Consider the following 16,265-nt stretch of genomic DNA (forward strand, 5'->3'; position numbering starts at 1 on the left):
TTTTTTTTTTTTTTTTTTTTTTTTTTTTTTTTTTTGTTTTTTTTCCGTGTCCGGCAACGGATCGCAACCCTCAGTGTTGCCCCCGTACCGGACTGGGGACCGGCAACGGGATTGCAAACCTCGGTGTTGCTCCCGCGCCTCGCTCAGCCAGTGAGCGGGAACCGGTCTGTATGTGGGATCCGAACCCTCGGGCGGGAGCGCCACCGCGCTTCCCAAGCGGCGCACTATCCAGTGCGCCACCGGGCCGGCCCAGTCATTTCTAACTTTTGCCAAAGCGGTTTTATTGGATTGATGAAGGCAGAAAGCCAAGTCTCAGTAGCTCGAGAGGTGAGAAGTAGAGAGGGGAGCTGAGGGCAGCTTGTGGCCTCTTCAGAAGGTGGGCTGCTTGGTCTTTTTTGGAAACAGATGTGAAGGTCAAGTAGACTATAGCGTGCAACTGAGTTCAGTATAAAGCTTGAGCTTCTGTTTTTCTGATTTATAAGAATTTTGTGGAAATAAACATTTATTTAATTTCAGTTATTCTAAAGATGCTTGTTTCCTCTTAATCCAATGCAGTCTAACTTCTTTCCATCAGTTAATTTACAGGTTAGCCAAGCACTATAAGTAGGAGGCATGGAGGGGTACAGAAACAGACTGTGCAATGGTAGGTCACACGGAGCTACACATACATAAAAGCATACATACATGCTTTAAATGAACTTTGCTATTTAAAAACATTTTGTTTCTTGCTTTACCCATAGAATAAGAAATTATGAAAGGAAGGGAAGTTGTCAAGCAGTTGGATAGAAAAGGATATCAACCAAAAATAGAAGGAATGGAAAATATAGAAGCAGAGTGAAAATGAAAAGAAATAAGTGAGCAGTTTTGCTACTCCGATCTAATTTGCATAATCCTGTAGTTATTTTTCTTTGCAGTTTGTCCTTTTTCCTTGCCTGCCCGATGTTTTCTGGGTTTGAGAGCACATGGTTTGAGTTTCTGTTTCACCACTCCTAGCTTTTTGCTGGGCAGATTTTTAACCCCCTTTGACCCCTTTTAACCCTTCATTTCTGATAAAATGGGAAAAACATCCACTGAAGCTTACTTAGAATTAAATCAGATAACCGCGGTAAAGTGCCTAATATAATGGCTAACACAAAACGAGTGTTAAATAAGTGATAGTTCTTTATTATCACTTCCCCAAACTTCACAACCTATTTGCAAGTTTTGGTTTTTCTTTAAAGGAATAAAGAACCACTAACATTTAAATTCTTTTTTTTTTTTTAAAGATTACCAGTAAGGGGATCTTAACCCTTGACTTGGTGTTGTCAGCACCACATTCACCCAATGAGCTAACTGGCCATCCCTATATGGGATCCGAACCCATGGCCTTGGTGTCATCAGCACTGCACTCTCACGAGTGAGCCATAGGCTGGCCCTAACATTTAAATTCTGATTCGCTGGTCCTGAAGTAGAGATTTCTAGTTCTGTGGCTACAGAGAGGTGAAACAGAAATGTCTTCAAGAAGGCCTCTAATTAGTCCGTTTTTGTGTTGCTATAACAAAATACACAGAACTGGGTAATTTATAAAGAAAACGGAATTTATTGCTTACAGTTTCAGAGGTTAGGAAGTCCAAAGTCCAGGGAACACAGCTGGTGAAGGCCTTGATGGTGGCGACAGTGACCTAGGGGTCTCACATTGCAAGATATTGGAAGCAGAGAAGGCAAGAGAGAGACAGACTCTTCATGCTCCCCTTCCAAAGCCCTCCAAACCACACCCATGACCACCATTTTTAATCCATTCCCTATTGTGTGGTCCTATAATCTAATCACATCTTCAAGGCTCACGTTTCAATTACCATAATAGGATTTTCCACCCTTAACAGTCACAGTGGGGCCAAGTTTCTAATACATAAAACTTGGGGGACACAATTCAAGCTTCAGTGATTTTGGAGGGACATAATTCAATCCATTATAAGGCCCCTGATGCCTTAGATGAGGCAGGGCAAGGGAGACATGGCTTCAGTGTTGACATCATAATCAGGTTTTGGTTTCCTGCTTTTCAGGACCAGAATCCTCATATTTCCAGAGTCCTTAAAGGCACTTAGGTTCAAGTGGACAGATACTCACTTCCAAACTCAAGAAACACTGATGTGTAAGCTGATCTGTGAACTGCAGTAATTTACAGTGAGATATACACTGCTACAGTGCACCGCTTGGGAGCGCGGCGGCGCTCCTGCCGAGGGTTCAGATCCCACATACAGACCGGTTCCCGCTCACTGGCTGAGCGAGGTGCGGGTGCAACACTGAGGGTTGCGATCCCGTTGCCGGTCCCGGTCCGGTATGGGTGCGACACTGAGGGTTACGATCCGTTGCTGGACACGAAAAAAGACAAAAAAAAAAAAAATAGAAATAAAAAGTAGAAATTTTAGTTAGAGTGCCACCTTATAACACCAAGATCAAAGGTTCTGATCCTGTACTAGCCTGCTGCCAACAACAAAAAAAGAAGTTTTAAGTAGTTTCCATTACAGTCTTGAATAACATGGATCCTCAGAATGCCTTCATGAAACTCTTGAGGGCTGTCCAGCCACAGATTAAAACCCTTCTATAGTAGTGCATACTCATATTGTTTACAAGCTTTCTTAATTTATTTGTTAGTGTATTGGAAACATACTTTATATAAAATTGTGTGTTTTTTGACTTCTGTTAGTAATCTGATGTCAGATTTGACTCAAACTGTTTCTTTGCAAAGTAAGTCTGTAGAGGAGGGGAAGGGCTACCATTCTTACTATATACCACAATAAAATACTAGGTGGTGCTTATTGAGGTCCTTGGATCTATTTTACTTTTTACTTAAAAAAAATTTTTTTAATTAAACCTTAAAGTGAGTACTCCTGACATGTATGTGTATTTTTTAAATCTTGGCATATTTGGGGGCCGGCCTGGTGGTGCACTGATATAGTGCACCGCTTGGGAGCGTGGTGGCGCTCCCGCCGAGGGTTCGGATCTCACATACAGACCGGTTCCCACTCACTGGCTGAGCGAGGCGCGGGAGCAACACCGAGGGTTGCGATCCCGTTGCCGGTCCCGGTCCGGTACGGGGGCAACACTGAGGGTTGTGATCCGTTGCCGGACATGGAAAAAGACAAAAAGGAAAAAAAAAAAATCTTGGCATATTTGTACTTAGGAAGTGTGAAAATAAATAAATGTTTGCTTGAAATTAAATGTGTGAATGAGTTTCCGGCTATCCTCCTGAGGATAGTCCATAGCCTGCGGTGGTGAAGAGACGAGTAGCCGCTGCCTGTGTGCTTCTAGTAGCAGACATCCCAGCCGGCTCTTCCCTCAGGCCTGAGCAGACAGAAGTTAGACCAGGAAGCAGTGTAGCATTTCAGATTTGAATCCCAGTTCTGTCACTTTCCTATACATACATTACAGATATGGAAGAAATTTGATAGTGGTTAAATTATCTACATGCTTTGCCATTAAACAATTTGTCACCTACCATTATCACCACAGTCATGTCATGACAGTGTCATCTTTTTTAATCAACTGCTACTGTCTAATCTGAGAATAGGTGAGGCACATAGTAATCAAGACATTAAATTTTTAAGCAGTTACAAAACCCAACGAATATGCAGTGAAAAATCTCCTGTCTACCCTGTCCTCTAACCACCCACTTTGACTCTGGAGTGTGTATTTTGCCTTGTACTGGAGGCTGTAGTGGGCACTGAGGTGAGGGGCTCATGCCCACTGCACATGTGCTGGCGTCAGGGGTGACTCTCAGAATTAAGTCAGGGGCTTTTCAACATAGAGGGCCACTTCCTGCTCTATTCTGTCACCTAAAATCCTGATTCACCTCTCTAGGCAGGTGTGTCTCTCCCTCTTCATTAAAATACCAAAAAAACATAACTTTCCAAAGATTATATTAATAAACGGTATAGAACGCTTACTGTAACTAAGTATACTTGACAGTGTTAGGTGACCCACAATGGAATTCAGAGACATTGTGCCTTTTAAAAGACCTGAGTCCTCTTTTAGACAGTAAGCCAATAAACATTTATTATTTAATGAGTAATTTCCAATGTATTCTTTTCCACTGTATGAAATTTGTTTCCTGATAATCATTTTAAATTTCTATTTTAGTTATTTTTTATTATAAAAGTCGATGCTTATTATAGACAAATTAGAAAGTACAAACTAGGATAAAGAAAGTTGAAAATATTCATAATCTAGCCTCCTGGAGGTAAATTATTAGTATTTTTATTTATACCCAGACAGTCTCTGTTTTTTCCTAATAAAAAATGGAATCATCTCATATAACTATCTTAATATCTTGATTTTCAAAGCTGTATCATTCAGATCTTTCCATGTGAGTTAGTTGGGTAGGTTTCTGAGCTGATTGATGCCTGAGCTGTTCTGCTAGGCTCCCTGGGAGCAGGGATAGGGTTTCATGTTTCCTTGTGTCAACACTTGCTTTATCAGGTATCTCAGAGAACGTGTATTGAGTGAGACCCCACAATACAAGGTGAGGTGATTGGGCAAGAACCAAGACTAGCCTCACAATGGATTCTGAGCTGACTGCCCAGCTATGTGGATAACTTTTTTTCTTTTCCACTCTTTGTAGGACCTGCTAAATGAAGCAAAGCAGAGACTCAGCAAGGTGGTAAAAGATACAACCAGGTACCAAGTGCTGCTGGATGGACTGGTTCTGCAGGTACCCATATAGAGCAGGCCTACCATTTATAGCCACATTTATGAGAAAATTTACAAGATCTACTAGAGACCAGCTCCGTTTTTCCCGTTTTCTCATCTTAGCTTTTTTCCTATTACTCTTTACCTTGTCTAAAATGTGTGCTGCATGGGAGGAGAGTGATGTCTGTCTGGTTGGGTAAGACTTCCAGGCTCACTGCTCTTTTATATAGTCTTATTAGTTCTTCATAACTCAATGGTCAAATTTGCTTGCAACCTTCAGCTTTAAACTTCCTTAATTTGATTTTACCACTAAAATAGTTGCTTTAGATATGGGGACTCAGGGGCCTGGCTGGTTAGCTCAGTTGGTTAGAGCATGGTGTTGATAACATCAAGGTCCAGGGTTCCATCCATGTACCAGCCAGCTGCCGAAACAAAAAAAAAGATATTGGGGTTCAGACCAAAACACTGTATACATTATAATTGTTTACTGCTGAGCTGCAAATTCTTATTTTATTTTACTGTGTTAATTAAAATATTTGTCCTCAACCCGGTTGATGTAAGATAAGACTCCTATATGAATTTTGTTTCTACCACCAGAGCATCAGGTATATTTGTCTGGTTTGTGATAGCAAGATCTTCTTGCCATGTTGTCATATTGTGTATGCTGTCTTTTGGGGGAACTTACCAGGGGACATTTTTCCAAACTGTATGAAAGAACTGTAAAAAATTTTTTTTTCTTTGCTATTTTGCTTTGTTTTATAGTTTCAATTTTCTACTAATTGTATCTGATTGTTTCTTATAGGGTCTGTACCAGTTGTTGGAGCCCCGAATGATTGTTCGTTGCAGGAAACAAGATTTCCCTCTGGTAAAGGTAAAGAACACTCTTAAAATGTTAGGATGAAATGCGTGCTCTGTAGATAGCTCAACCATGGGAATTAGAAGAGTCTCAACGTATTTCTTAGGTTTTTAAAAATTTTAATTTAATTTTATTAATATATATTTTTTTACATTCTGTGATGTCGCAGAGCAGTTGAAAGAGAGAGGGAGAAGAGAAAGGGGAAGGAAATATGATGGAAGAAGGAGGAAGGAGGAGGGGCAGGATTGAGGCCTGTGGCATCCCCCTCATTCCCACAGCTTCCAGCAGTGGCTTGGTCATTGCCAGGCTGGATGCAGATGTCAGGGGGGTGTGGCAAAAGCCCTTGTCTCCCACCACCCTAGCTCAGGAACCTGGGGCCCTTCTTGCTGTGGCTCAGTGGTTATCACTGGGCTGGTTGCTCATGTTGAGGGGGGCATGACCAAGGCCCTTGGGCCCCCCACCGCCTTGGCTCAGGAGAGCCTGGGGTGCTTCCTGTGGTGGTTCAGTGGTCATCACTGGGCTGGCGGGGGTGAGGGTGGGTGCTGAGGCCCTTGGCCTCCACCCTTGGGACTGGTTGAGGCCCCCAGCCCTCTCCCCTTTCTGGCTTGGTAGCCCAGGGGACTTACCATCCTTTTAGGTGTTCTTTGGTGAAATGAGACCTTTACTAGTTAATACCAAACTTTGTCTCTGGTTGCGGATACTTTGTTTTTTCTTTCAGTTCTGTGTTGGATTATTTGCTGTTCCCACCACTCAAACTCTGCGCTGAAACTAATTTGTTATCCTTTGCTTACTTCTAAAATGGGATCACTTCCTGTGGAGACCAGTACTTGAGCTGTGTGGTTGAGCTAAATTGCTGCTTTGCTGTTGATTCCCTAGGGAAGGCTTTTTGTGCAACTCAAGTGTTAATGGTTGACTTTATAGATACTTCTGGTTCTAGTGAAATCTGGTGCTCCTAGGTTGTGTAGACACACTGGTCTGGGCCTGAGTCTTTTCATCAAACTGCATCCCATGCAATTCTATATTCCTGACAAGTCTCCTCTGAGTGGTCCTACACTGATAGGGATGCAGATCAGCTGTCCTTGCTGTGCCCATGTTCTCCCAGTGGGCCTGTCTCCCCCCTTGCCTGCGCTGCAAACACATCCCATGGGAGGGGCCATGTGCTGGTCCCTTGTGATGACTCACCAGCTTCCAAATGGCTCCTTTTCTTCAGTGATTGTGGCTCCTTGCTCCTACGTGGGTCCATAGGAGCCCTATTAGTGGTCTTGCTGGCCTGGGGGCCACTAAGGCCCTCTTCTTCCCTGCCGTCTCCAAGCAACTCCATCTGAAGGGCATAGCTGCAGCTTTTGCCACCTCCTGCTCTGTGCGCTCAGCAGCTCCAGCCTGGAAATGGCTGGGGTTTGAAATGGTCAAAGTGGTTTTTTCTTTCTCTCATCATTGCTTCTCCTGCCGTCATGCACTCCATAGGTCTCTCTTCCTCTTCCCCTGAGCTCTAGAGGCCCCAGCTTGACTGTTGTTGCTTTTTTATAGTTGTAGATTGGTTGATTTGTGGGAGAGAGTGACTCTGGGGACCATCTATTCTGCCATCTTCACCAGAAGTCTCCATAATTTATTTCTTAAAAGAGGTCAGATTGCCATCCGAACTAATACACTCCTATCTTTCTAGGAACTTTGTAATTCTGTAATCTTAAAATCAAGTAATAAATTGGAGCAAAGGTACACAATGCCATCTTACAGAGGTGGCCTACTGCCAGACAAGCAAGGCTTGGTTCTAACCTAAATGAAATATATTCAGATATCTGGAGAAAGAGTGTGGGTACCAGAAAAGAGTTTGGTCAGCTCTGATTGTGTATCATGAAGTTGCTCTTCAGATTAAAATTTTGCTTCCATGTAGCTTGCTTTAGGGCAGTTGTACTTCATAATCTATATATATATTAAATTAATTTATATAAAATAAAATAAATTAAAATAAATTAAATTAATATATATTAAATTATATATATTTACATATATATTATATAAATTACTATATTTTCATTTGATTATAATTTGTCTCCCTTGTCTCCTAGGAAAGAAAATGTGCCAGCTAGAGAACGTAGATATTCATTCTCCTCAGTTGTATATTCTCACAATAAATTGTGATTCTAGCTTATAAACCATCTCAGTAACGTGGACCCATGTTTGTGCTGATAGCCACATTTGTGAACCTGTAAAACAGAGCTAGACATAACAGTGGAGAATTCACCAAGGTGATAGCATTCCGTGGAGGCAGGTCTGAGTTGCCAACTAGCCTTCTCTAGATGACACCATGTTTTTTTGGCTGCCAAGCAAGCTTTTCCTTGAAACTTCTACAGTGTCAGTGTCCAGTGTCAACAATCAGCTCTCCAAAGTGGTGATATATTAGATTTGAGGAGTAGGGAACTATTGAATATATGCATTAATTTATTCAACTAGTAATATTGCCGGAGAAAAATATTAAAGTTCTTTCAACTCCTTCCAGAAAATGTTATTTTATGTCGCTACTAGAGTATACACAATATTGTTCAAAGACAAGATTTTTCATTAATTATATTTTCCAAACAGATCACAATATAACAGTAAAAACCCAGTTCCATCATTTTTGTTTCATTGGGCTCGTTTCTTTTTTTAATTGTGGTAAAATATACAAATATAAAATTTGCCATTTTAACCATTTTAAGTGTACGTTTTAGTGGCATTCATGTTGTTGTGCGACCATCACCACTGATCATTTCCTAAACATTTTCCTCTTCCCATACGGAAACTCTGTACCCATTAAAAAGTAATTCCCCACTCCCCCTGTTCTATTCACTTCGTGTAAGTGCAGTTACAATATCTGCCCTTTTGTATCTGGCTTATTTCACTAGCATAATATCTTCAAGGTTCATCCATGTTGTAGCACACATCAGAATTTCTTTCCTTTTTGAGGCTGAATAATATTCCATTGTAATCTGCGTTTTGCTTATCTGCTGATCTGTCAGTGGACACTTGGGTGGCGTCTACCTTTTGGCTATTATGATTAATGCTGCAGTGAACATAGGTGTGTAAATATTTGTTTGAGTCACTGTTTTCAGTCCTTTTGGGTATATACCCAGAAATAGAATTGCTGGATCATATGGTTATTATGAGTTTAATTTTTTGAGGAACTGCCAGACTGTTTTCCAGAGTGGCTGCTCCATTTTACATTTCCACCAACAGTGCACAGGGGTTCCAATTCTCCACAACTTCACCAATACTTGTTTTCTGGTTTTTTAAATAATGGTCATCCTAGGGCTGGCTGGTTATCTCAGTTGTTTTAGAGCACAGCCTCATAACACCAAGGTCAAGGGTTCAGATCCCCATACCAGCCAGCTACCAAAAAAAAATTTAATACCAGTCATCCTAATGGGTATAAAATGGTACCACTCTTTCTTGTACATATTATCATTTCCTCTTTTGCAACTGCCACTTTATTCATTTATTTATTTATTTATTTGGTCTTTTTTTGAGACCGGCCGCACCGCGCTCAGCCAGTGAGCTGGTGACCGGCCATCCCCATATAGGATCCGAACCCGCGGCAGGAGCGCTGCTGCGCTCCCAGCGCCGCACTCTTCCGAGTGCGCCACGGTCTCGGCCCCAACTGCCACTTTAAACTTATGGGCCGGCCCGGTGGCACACTGCTACAGTGCGCCGCTTGGGAGCGCGGCGGTGCTCCTGCTGAGGGTTCGGATCCCACATACAGACAGGCCACTCACTGGCTGAGCAAGGTGCGGGCGCAACACCGAGGGTTGCGATCCCATTGCCGGTCCCGGTCCGGTACAGGCACGACACTAAGGGTTGCGATCCGTTGCCGGTCACGAAAAAAGACAAAAAGGAAAAAAATAAATAAATAAATAAAAATAAATAAACTTATGTCAGCAGCCAAGTTCTTCTTCTCTCCCTTCTCTCTGTACCTACACATTTTTTTTTAATAGTCTTTTAAATTTATTTTTTATTAGCATATTCATTGTTACAAATCATACTTACTCTTTATGCCCCTTATCCAATCTCTCCCCTTTTTTCCCCTCCTTTTTCCTCCTTCCTTCCCCTCCTTTCTCTTTCTTCCTTCCCTTCCTCCCCCCGCTCCTCTAATAACCATAGATTTGTTCTCCCATCTGATAGATTAACTGTTCCTCTGTTGGTTTGTTGCCTAGATGACCTGTCCAGTACCAAGACAGGTGTGATCAAGTCCTCCCCTATGATCATAACTCACATGCTTCTTCTTTTACTCTGGAGTGTGCTTTGTGGAGAGAGAGGATTCTTCGTCTTTATTTTATTTTATTATTATTATTTTTTTAAAGATGACTGGTAAGGGGATCTTAACCCTTGACTTGGTGTTGACCGGCCATCCCTATATAGTGATCCAAACCCATGGCCTTGGTGTTATCAGCACCACACTCTCTCAAGTGAGCCATGGGCCGACCCTTATTTTATTTTTTTGGTCTCTACTGGCACCTCTCCTTGTGTCAATGCAGTTGAGAATCTGGCGTGTCATCTGCACGGTGGCTGTGACTGCTGCTATAGAGACTAGCTGCTTTTGCGGCAGCCATGGCAACTGCAGTGGCTGTGGTGGGGTACCTGCATGGAAATGGTGTTTTTGGTGTGCTCTTTACCTGGTTGCGGTTGAGTTCAGCTTCCCCAAGCTCCATGCCTCACGACCCCGGTGGGGCCCCAGGGCAGTTACCCCTTCTTTCTAATGCTCCTAGTTGGGGTGATAACATATCTCTCCCCTGCTGATCCATGTTTCAATCATGGTATCTGTCCATGGCATGTTTAATCAGCTGCCCAGCCCTATCGATCCTTCACAGTAATTCCTTACACCCCTTCACACCTGTATGCAGCCTCTCATTTTTTTTTTTTTTCTTTTTGTTTTTTTTTTTACTGACCGGTAACAGGATCGCAACCCTCAGTGTCGCGCCCGTACCGGGGACCGGCAACGGGATTGCAACCCTCGGTGTTACGCCTGCACCACACTCAGCCAGTGAGCGGGAACTGGTCTCCACATGGGATCCGAACCCTTGGAAGGAGCGCCGCCACACTCCCAAGCGGCGCACTCTCCAGTGCGCCACCAGGCCAGCCCTGCAGCCTCTCATTTTTATCTCATTTTTCCTCAGTGGCTGCACCATTTTATATTCTCACCAGCAGGGCATTTGTTCTTTTACTTGATATAAATAGGAATTAGTTTGTTGATTTAGGGTGTACCTGTTCCATAGTTTGTGTTAAAACCTCTCATTGTTTTCTGTTTTTCCAGGCTGCAGTTCAAAAAGCGATCCCTATGTACAAAATTGCCACCAAAAAAGATGTTGATGTCCAAATTGATCAGGAGTCCTACTTGCCTGAGGAAATGTAAGGAGTATTCCTGCTGCTAACATCTGACTTCTCTCACTGGGAGACTGGCCTTTGTACTAGGCCTTTTTTGAAGTGCATTTTCTGCAATGCTCTGCTAGCTACAAGGATAGAGTTGTGGCTGATTTCCACATGCAGTTCCTGCTGTTCCTCTCTCAGTGCTGTGTTCCCTGTTGTTAACCAGCTAGATATACTCCAAAAGTCAGCTTATGGTCACTCCAGGTATCCTGCAGAGAGGTGGCACTCCTTCTGTACCCAGAACTCAAAGATGGGTCCATATCTCTGCACTGGACCCTGAGGAACATAATCCCTACTTCTAAGTAACTATAAAAAACAAGAATTGTTGCACGCAACTAATAATTAGGTTCCTTGGAGACAGACTTGTGAGGACCAGCAGCGCTTGTGCTAACTGTGCAGAGAAAAATGACATGATGTCTCTGGGGCCAGAACCCCTGATAAACTCTGTGCAACTTGGGTAGGCAGTAGGGCTCCGGACAAGGGTAGAGTGGGCCGTTTTCTCCATCTCACCGTCTATCTGATGCCACCTAGCCACACCACTGACAAACACCGAAGAGTTTCCTTGGGACACATGGAAAAGAGTATTAGACTTAGGACTGTAAGACCTAAATTTGAGTCCTGACTTGTCCATTTGCTAGCTATGGGACTTGAAGACCAAATTCCGTCATCTGTAAAACGGGATTGATGTTTTTGCTTTTTTGTTTAATGAAGTGAGGAAAAGAGAAGAAATAGCATATGTGAAAATGCTTTGTAAGCTAAGGTATATAATCTAGTGAACATTATTGTCAGATTTGGGTTTGAGACTCCCTTCTTCCTCTTACTAGCTTGGTAATCTTGGACTAGTTATTTAATCTCACTATGCCTTGGTTTCCTCATCTCTAAATTGAGTTAATAGCACCTACCTGATAGAATTCTTGTGAAGTTTCAGTGAGAGAATGTCTAGAGAACACTTAATACCATGTCTAGTACATGCTCAGGTTCAGTATAGTTATTCTTCTGTCAAAGAATCATTGTTTTGGAGATTGAGCATACAGTAGGTAAAACATTTATTTCGGGGGCTGTTAAACAATAGGTTTTATTAAAGACTACTGTTCCTTATCTGAAACATTTGGGGCCAGATGTGTTTTGAATTTCAAAGTTTAGAAAAGTAATAAGGTAATAAAGCCTCATGTTAGTAATATCCGCAGAAGGGTCTCTGACATGTCACCCACATAATCAAATGTACGAATGTTTTTAGATGGAATCAGAATATTCAGAAGGATAAATAGTAAAGATTCACTAGTTGTTTGCTGCCAAATGACTAGAGGTCAGTTTAGGTTTAGAGCCATATGAATTAGATGTTTTTGTCATGTTTTCAGAGCTTTTTGAGTTTCAGAATTGCAGATTAGGGGTTGTGGACTTACCGTTCCAGTGCAAATTTAAAGTGGGTTTTAAATATTGTCAGGACAGTTACTCCTTCATTGTTTTCTTCAGTTTCTTTAAGTCTGTTTCCTTATTGGTGAAATAGTGCAGATACTAACACTTACAGGGTCATTGGGAGGATGGATTGAGAAGTCAGGGAAAGCCCTTTGCTTCCTGTGAGGGACGTGCCTGGCACACAGTCATCATTGTCACTTAGTGGTGGTCTTCCTCCTCTCACCCCTTGCCATGCGGACACAGAACTGTATCACAGATGGTTGGTCAGGATTTTCAGCAAAGGACCAACCCTCTAAACAGAATATAGTCTGTTTAGGGCCGGCCCGGTGGCGCACTGGATAAGTGCGCCGCTTGGGAAGCGCGGCGGCGCTCCCGCCTGAGGGTTCGGATCCCACATACAGACCGGTTCCCGCTCACTGGCTGAGCGAGGCGCGGGAGCAACACCGAGGGTTGCGATCCCGTTGCCGGACACGGAAAAAGACAAAAGACAAAAATATATATATATATAGTCTGTTTAGGGCCGGCCGGGTGGCGCACTGGATAAGTGCGCCGCTTGGGAAGCGCGGCGGCGCTCCCGCCTGAGGGTTCGGATCCCACATACAGACCGGTTCCCGCTCACTGGCTGAGCGAGGCGCGGGAGCAACACCGAGGGTTGCGATCCCGTTGCCGGACACGGAAAAAGACAAAAGACAAAAATATATATATATATATATATAGTCTGTTTAGAGAAACCAAAAATAGATGAAACAAACGGGGCTGGGGGAGATGGAGTAAGAAAATAATAATAATAAAGTCATAGTCCATTAAAATTTCCCAAGGAAAATTTGCAAAGCCTTCCCAGCCTTTATCTGATGGCCTGCTTATTTCAAGAAATACTTGATAAAATAGAGTTAAAATGGAGCAAATGAATTTCACTCCCCAAGGTTCCCTATAATAAACTCTGACCTGTTTACCAAGTGCCTCCAAGTGCTGGGAAACTTGAGGAAAGGAGTGACAGAAGTGAGGTGTGCCAAGAGGCAGGACTTGTAGGGTGGGTGCATTTGGTGGAAGGTGGCAGTGATACCTTTTATCTGATACACACGTGATTATGAGTTTTGCTTTATCAGTACCCCCCAGTAATTAGCAGGATTGGGGCTTTAAAAAGCATTTGATGAGCACTCCATCTCATCAGTAGACTATCGCTTTGTAAACTGAGATGAAATCCTGTCCTTTCCATTTTGTTGGAGAGGGCTGGCTGTTAGAATTAAATTAGGTGCTATAACATAATATAAAATTGGCACATAACAGTCACTTGGTAAATGATAGCTGTTATCAACACAAATACCTTAAATCCTTAGAAGCTTTTTGAATTAATTTCAAGCCTATTGCTTATGTGACAACTCCACACAATAAAATGGCTTTCCTCTGAGGGAATAAAGTGAACATATCATGTGTGTTTGTGTTCTTCACATCTGTAAAAATTATCTCCTGTGTTCTTTGTAGAGCTGGTGGAGTTGAGATCTATAATGGGGATCGTAAAATAAAGGTTTCCAACACTCTAGAAAGCCGGCTGGATCTCATAGCCCAGCAGGTGAGTGTGGGGATGCTTGTTAGTTGGTTTGCCGTTGCTTTGAAGGGGTACAGGGAACACGTGTCCATTCAGTGGTATTTGGGATTTGTCATTCTCCACATTTTTTGACATTTTCTTCAAAATAGTGAGGATTACGAATGTAGCTGTATTTACTGAAGTGATACCATTTGCATTAGGGAGGATTTGGAGTCACAACAAAGGCTTTGTTTATCAAGGATTCTAATGTATACATTTTACTACATATAGACATGCTGCAGCAGGAATGATGGGGAATAAAATGAATACTTGTTTAAAGGAATTATCAATAAGGTTGCTGGCTCTTTAGATGTTTACAGATTTGTGCAAATGAACTCTAGGACGCAAACCAGCAAAAATTCCACTTGTTCTAAAATGCTGGGCATCTTCCAGCAGTGGCCCTCTACTGCCATGGCTGCTAACTTGGTTATTCCTGACTTAGAAGCACAGCTTGTGTTTATGCAAGTACTTGTCTTATGGTTAAAGCACTTTGACCTTGAATATCATTTTCTGGTACTTAGATGTTAGGGCTATGTAGACAGTAGCCACATAAGGATATTAAAATAACTAACATTAAATAAAATAAAAAATTCAGCTCCTCAGTCTCACTAGCCATACTTCAAGTGTGCAGTAAGCACATGTGGCTATGGGTCACCATATTGGATGGCACAGCCTTAGAACTTCGAGGTTAAATCCTCCTGAGGATTTATCAGTTGCCATAATGAGTGTTTCAGCACAAACTTGCATTATAAGAATTGTGTGTGGTCACTGCTGACACGTAGTAGATACTCAGTAAATGTTTGAAAGAAAGAATGTAGGGCCGGCCCGGTGGCGCACTGCTACAGTGCGCCGCTTGGGAAGCGCAGCAGCGCTCCCGCCGAGGGTTCGGATCCCACATACAGACCGGCCGCTCACTGGCTGAGCAAGGTGCGGGCGCAGCACCGAGGGTTGCGATCCCGTTGCCGGTCCTGGTCCGATACGGGCGCGACACTGAGGGTTGCGATCCGTTGCCGGTCACAAAAAAAGACAAAAAGGGAAAAAAAAAAAAAAAAGAAAGAATGTAGGTAATCCAGAATATTATAAGACTAATAATGGACTCATTTCTTCTCCCTACATCACAATATAACGGGGGCCTTAGATAGCAACGACTTCAGATTTTTCATTTTTTCTTCTTCCCCTTTGTGAGCAGTCAGTCTTAACCACAAATTTGAGATTTGAGATGAGTTGAGTTTCCCACCAAGGAGTCTGTTGCAGTGCTTCAGTAGGAAGACAGATTTGAGGCACAGTTTTGTGATTTTCTTCCCAGCTACGGAGAGGTTAATGACTTTCTGCCTGTGGTTAAGATGCATGGTTCTTTACAAGTTATTCTATTGACAGTGCTTATTTATTAAATTGTTCCTTCACAGATGATGCCGGAAGTACGGGGAGCCTTGTTTGGTGCAAACACCAACAGGAAGTTTCTGGACTAAGCCTGTGGGAGGTGGAGTTCATCCATTGCTCTACTGCTGTGATGTGGAAGTCTCGGATATTTGCAGGAGCAAGATTGTCTATGTAGCTTCCTCTTTACTGTTCTAATATTCTGTGTTTATCAGGGGATACCCTTCTGTAGCTAATATCCTTGGCCTAATTGTTAACAATGGGAGACAGTCTCACTTAATATGATCAGGAAGCTACCTTTAGTCCATCTAAAAGTAGCACAGCTTCTCTTTGGTTCTGCAGCACAAAGGTGAGGGCATCAGACAGTGGCTGCGTGAACTTCACTGAGTCCTCTGCTCTCTCTCTGGCTCCTAGTTATCTAGTCTAGGGAGTAGTGTGTGTGATGTTCTCTGCCTTGAAGTCTCTGCTCTGTAGATTTGAAATGCATGTGGGGCATGCTTTCCTTCCAGTAGTAGTAGCTTCACTGTTACATATTTGGGCCTAGAAGTTTTCCTTATCTGTAAATGTGATTTAAAATCTAAACCATGAATATGCTTTATTTATTAAAACAAAAGGTTTATGTGGATTTAATTGTGATTTCTTATATAAGGCACTACAAATTTATGGTTTGAGAGAGTAAAGGCCTTACTAAGGTAACTAGAAAAGAAATATTTTCCAAATCCCTATAGTGTTTAATAGTTTACAGCTGTCAGTACAGTACTTGAAACTATTAACCCTCTTGGTGTCCTCTGGGGCTTCTTGCTCTTTTTTACCAGACCATCACCCAGGAGTGTTTTTTTTAGTTTTGGCAGAGTGAGAAAAGAAACTAGGTGGTTTTGGATGGGGGAAGGTGTTACTGTGTGCACAACCTACCTAAATCCTTCCATGGGGGTCCTTCTCTTCCTCCCATGCCCTGCTCTTTTTTAT

At 42.5% G+C, this 16,265-nt stretch overlaps 1 protein-coding gene across 1 annotated transcript in view; it reads left to right on the plus strand.

Moving 5' to 3' along the window:
- The window catches only part of ATP6V1E1 (ATPase, H+ transporting, lysosomal 31kDa, V1 subunit E1), a 40,641-nt gene extending 24,760 nt beyond the window's left edge, over positions 1-15,881 (plus strand). The window contains exons 5-9 of the mRNA XM_008578218.1: positions 4,601-4,690; positions 5,471-5,539; positions 10,809-10,903; positions 13,820-13,907; positions 15,329-15,881. Coding sequence (XP_008576440.1) covers positions 4,601-4,690; positions 5,471-5,539; positions 10,809-10,903; positions 13,820-13,907; positions 15,329-15,391 — 405 coding nt within the window. The 3' untranslated portion in view covers positions 15,392-15,881. The remainder of the gene's footprint in view (positions 1-4,600; positions 4,691-5,470; positions 5,540-10,808; positions 10,904-13,819; positions 13,908-15,328) is intronic.
- Positions 15,882-16,265: the final 384 nt, after the last annotated feature.

Source organism: Galeopterus variegatus, unplaced genomic scaffold (assembly GCF_000696425.1).
Source record: "Galeopterus variegatus unplaced genomic scaffold, G_variegatus-3.0.2 Scaffold73, whole genome shotgun sequence".
NCBI lineage: Eukaryota > Metazoa > Chordata > Mammalia > Dermoptera > Cynocephalidae > Galeopterus > Galeopterus variegatus.